The sequence below is a fragment of the Chaetodon trifascialis genome, chromosome 15 (assembly GCF_039877785.1).
Source record: "Chaetodon trifascialis isolate fChaTrf1 chromosome 15, fChaTrf1.hap1, whole genome shotgun sequence".
Classification (NCBI taxonomy): Eukaryota; Metazoa; Chordata; class Actinopteri; order Chaetodontiformes; family Chaetodontidae; genus Chaetodon; species Chaetodon trifascialis.
Window position 1 is genome coordinate 4,319,372 of NC_092070.1, and position 4,978 is coordinate 4,324,349.

At 47.7% G+C, this 4,978-nt stretch overlaps 1 protein-coding gene across 1 annotated transcript; it reads left to right on the plus strand.

Moving 5' to 3' along the window:
* The first annotated feature begins 1,649 nt into the window (after positions 1-1,649).
* Positions 1,650-4,309, plus strand: hoxb6a (homeobox B6a). Its single transcript, XM_070981444.1, has 2 exons — positions 1,650-2,205; positions 4,023-4,309. Exons 1-2 carry the CDS (start codon positions 1,650-1,652, stop codon positions 4,307-4,309), a joined length of 843 nt encoding a protein of 280 aa, XP_070837545.1.
* Positions 4,310-4,978: the final 669 nt, after the last annotated feature.

The window sequence follows — 4,978 nt, forward strand, 5'->3', positions numbered from 1 at the left end:
AAAAATGGGAAACTTTGAGTGTTTCCCCTCTTCTTTTCCTTTTGCATTTCAACCTAATCAGTGTCACAGAAGAAGAAAACAATAATTCATCGCACACATTGCTCAAACCGGATCTACTCCTGCAGAATACAACTGGAACACTTCAGTTTTAACTTTCTGTAGACACCGCAGCCTGGAAACTATCTGTATAGAGAACACGTGGCAGAGCGGCAGCCTCACCTGGGCTGTCGCTCATCAATTAAACAGTAACACATATCAGATTATGTGCATAAAATCCTTTCCACATTATCAATTACCCCTCCAATGGATAAAATAAGCGCGATGAAAAGCCTGCGGTAAGCAGAGGACACACATACAAACACACACGCACACGCATTGACCGGGTGTGGGGCATAAATCTACCCACCGATCCAAATATACCAATTATAAATGTACAAACACCTCAATTATAGACCTGCATAGCCCGCATTATATTATAGGCAAACTCACACACACACACACACACACACACACACACACACACACACACACACACACACACACACACACACACACACACACACGGGACCACACATGATTCGTGCGCGCTCCCGGTTGTGATTTACGATCGCCAAATTCATTTTAATGCGGACGGTATTATCTGCAAAGCGCCGGGAATATGTTTTATTATTCGGTTGCCTCTGGTGGTGCAGCCCCCTCCCCCCGCCCGCACCCCGTGCGTGTGTGAGCTGCTGGTTTTATGGGCCCAACAACAGACGGAGGAAGACACACAGGGAGAGGAAGAATCAATTTAACGCGCGGAGGATTCCGGTGTGATTGCGCAATCTCACCGGGAACCAGAGGGAGATTAGAAAGAGAGACTGAATGAGAATTAGAAGGAGAGAAAGGGAGAGAGAGATCGAAGAAGGGAAATGGGAAAGGGGGAGAGGTGGTCGGGGAGAGTGGGGTCGCGGTAGTTCCCAGCCCCCATCCTCTTCCTCCTCTTCTTCCTCTCTCCAACGAAGGAAAGTGGGCGAACGAATGCCAGGCACGGAGGCTTCCCATTGGTCAGTCTGAGGTCAGCTGGTCGCTGCCTCCCCCCTATACCCCTCCTCACCCCATCCCGTCTTCTCCACTCTCTCTCTCTCTCTCTCTCTCTCTCTCTCTCTCTTTCTCTCTCTCTCTCTCTCTCTCTCTCTCTCTCTCTCACACACACACACACACACACACACACACACACACACACACACACACACACACACACACACACACACTTGTTCTCCCCCTCCTCTCTCTCTCTCTCTCTCTCTCTCTCTGTCCCACACTGGCACTCAGCCACCCAGATACCCCTTCCCCTCTCTCACTCTCACCCTCCTCACCCCCCTCCTCCCAATCTGCGATAAACTAAGTGATAGCAGCAGCCCGTCGGACTGTCGGCTATAAAACACAACAAATCATAAAGTGCAGGCAGGGGAAGGCAGAGGAAGGAGGACGGGAGGGAGAACCGTTAGCCGTTAGCCGTTAGCCCCCTTCTACTCCTCCTTCTTCATCGCGCGAGCGTTGTTGTTGTGTTTGTTTCGTGCCCTCCTGTCCTCCCCTCTCCTCTGCTTCTCCTCTCCTCTCTTTTCCTCTCTTCTCATCCTTCTTGTCCTATAGTATACTTTCTCCCGATGAGTTCTTATTTTGTCAACTCCTCTTTCCCGGTGACGCTGCCGGGAACGGGTGGAGGCGGGCAGGCGGCGGCGGAGTCGTTCCTGGGTCAGATCCCGCTCTACTCGTCTGGATACGCCGCCGACCACCCCCTCAGGCACTATCCCGCAGCAGCCGTTACCGCTGCCGCGGCCGTCGCGTACGGTGCGAGCGGCGGCGTGCACCAGGACAAAGCGTACCCAGCGTCCACCTACTACCAACAGGCTGCGAACGGAGCGTACGGCGGGCATCGGGCGACGGCAGGAGTCGGTGTTGGGAGCGCAACTGGAGCTTGCGATTATGCCACGGCGGCTGCGGCAGCGGCGGCTGCGGCGGCTGCCACGAGCTTCTACCGGGACAAGGAGACCCCGTGTAGCCTGGAAGAGCACCAGCTCGCGTTGAACCAGGACGGCATGCACCGTAAAGCAGAGTGCGCGGGGCTGAGTGGGAAAGGGCTGTTCGGTGAAACGATGGACGACAAGCAACCATCATCAGCCCCAATTTATCCGTGGATGCAGCGGATGAACGCGTGCAACGGTGAGTGACTTCTTCTTCCTTTCCCCCTCTTTCTTGCATATTTTATGACCCCATCATAAAAGTGACGTTTGTTTCCTCTGTCAGCCCCGCTGCTGTCTTTCCTTTCTCCCTTTCCTCCTCCTCCTCTTTCAGTAGCTGCTTTATGATCGCCGTTTGTTGGCTTGTCAGTCAGTCATGTGCTCGGTATTTTATTGTCCGTCATAAACCGGGTTTGTTTGGGTTGTAGCTCCTGTTACTGTATGTGACCTGCTGACCGACGCTGCTACCGAGCGGGGGCAAAGAAAGTTGAGAGGAAAAGCCTGTCAGAGGGTGTTGTGGGTGAAAACAAGGAAAAGATAGAAAGATAGATAGACAGAGAGGAAACTGAAAGCATGCACTCGCTACTAGACAGCTATCTATGCAACTATTTGTCTCATTTTGATTTTACGCACAAAAAGTGAAAAATTAAATTAAAAAAAAAACATCTTCTGCACCTGACACATTAGAAGAAAATGTGCTCTTTTCATTTTACAAAGTTTTTATATCCACCTACCGATAAAGGAAGCATGATATCACAGCTCCCGCTATTGTTATTATCACAAGTTCAGCTTGGTTATCTCATATGGAGCCTGTATTGTTAACATTGCACCGCAGACAGTGTTATGCGCTGTTTATTCATAACCGAACAGATTAGATATTAAGACTCATAACCAGGCCTGCAAGTGCTGCCAAGTTCCGAGTGAAAGTGAGACGAGAAGGGCCAGCTACAAGGTGCAACGATTTGATTTATTTGACTGACCAAATAAGTCTGGCCTGTTTTACACTGTTGTGTGAATTAAATCACTGTGACCTATAAAATTATTTTTGTGAGCCACTGCACTGCAAAACAAATGCTTTTGTTTAACAGAGAAAAACGGCCTGTTGAGAGTATAATGAGTAATGGTGAATGATGCAGGGCTACTGTTGTACAAACCCTGTAGGACACTCCGAGTCATGACAGATGAGGTGGAAACAGGCTCTGCCGCAAAGAAATACATATGGAATAAAACGCACGCGGGCTTTTAATGACAGTTGAAGATGTAAATGGCAGCTGGAGAGAGAACAGAGTGGCACAAAAACCCGGAGCGCTCCTCTATAATCCGGTTTGACTCAGCGTGCGGTTTTCATCCATGTTCTGCCTTTCAGATCGATACAGAACCTGAAGCTGCTAAACTGACAACATGGCCATTTGTCTGCCACCGGGGGCCAAAATAACTGTTAGTGAGGATAAAAGGAGCCTGAGCCCTGAAGTAAATACTCACTGGGGTTGCCGATACTGTCCTTCTTTTTACTCTCATATTCTCATTAATATTATTATTTTTATTATTGATGTTGTTATTATTATAAGCGCCCGCTCGAAAACTGGAACAACGCGTGGCTTTCTTCTCCACTGAATGCTGCAATTCACCAGCAATGACATTTAAAACGCTATATTTGTCGTTAAATAAATAGATGGGCTGTTGTTTTTAATGGTAGTTTATTTTAGTTTCACATAAACTCAACAGAATAATTCCATCCGTCACCAAGGAGAAAAGAAGCGTCACTTTCTCCAATCAGGCTGGCTGGATTAACATTTAAGTGAGGTGACGCTAGAAACTGGGAGGCTGATTAACTGAGGGATTCAATTCCAACTTTATTGATCCCCAGTTGCTACATGGGAAATAGAATAAATTGTATTAAACAACGGGGGTGAGGACAACAAAAGGTGACTCACTCTTTCTCCATGTCACCACATACAGACTGTGTGTTATTACTCTGGTTAAAATATAACTTTCTCTCTGTCTTTCTGTCTCTCGCAGGAACTTTCGGCAGCCCCGGGAGGCGCGGGCGGCAGACGTACACGCGCTACCAGACGCTCGAGCTGGAGAAGGAGTTCCACTTCAACCGGTACCTCACGCGGCGGCGACGGATCGAGATCGCGCACGCGCTCTGCCTCACGGAGCGACAGATCAAGATCTGGTTCCAGAACCGGAGGATGAAGTGGAAGAAGGAGAACAAGCTGATCAACTCCTCTTCTTCCTCATCTTCCTCCTCCTCTTCCTCCACAATGAACGGTGCAGAGGAAGAGGAGAAAGGGACGGAGTGAAAGAGGAGAAATAAACTGATGTAAGACACATAATAGAGGAAGAGGAGGATGGAAGAGAAGACATGCTGGTTAATCCCTTCCCCTCCCGGTCTCAAACTTCAGCCAGACCTTTGTCCGGTGTGAAACTCTGGGAAAAGTAGCCTCCATTTTATTTTACCTCCCCTTTTTCTTTCTTTCTGTCTTTTTTTTTTTTCTTTACCGGAGCCGGGGTGAAACTTGAGAAGTCAGAGGGAGAAGAAGATAATTTTTCATCCCTCTAATGTCGCCCAAAAAAATCTATCCAGCTGCGTCTATAGACGGAATTTGCTTCTTTGCGCTGTTTGAAAATTGGGCAATCTTTTGACTCTTGAGAAGAGACCGTGTAACTGTGGAAAGATCAAAATCAAGAAATAAAAATAGACAAAATAGAGAGGTAATGGTGGCGGGCAGGCTATGGCATTCAAATTGTTTTCAAAAATACATTAAATAAATAATCTAGCAGCCAACGATGACAAACTTAAGACATTATGTTTTGTTGCATTCCACAAAAACCACATAGCTTCTTATTTTTCTTAGTTTTCCTTTTTGTCAGATGTACTTCTTGTCTTACAGGCACTTGTTTTGAAGCTTAAGGACTCGACTTCAGGCTGTTTCCCCCTAGATCATTTTTCGTTTCTGATTTTCTGAACG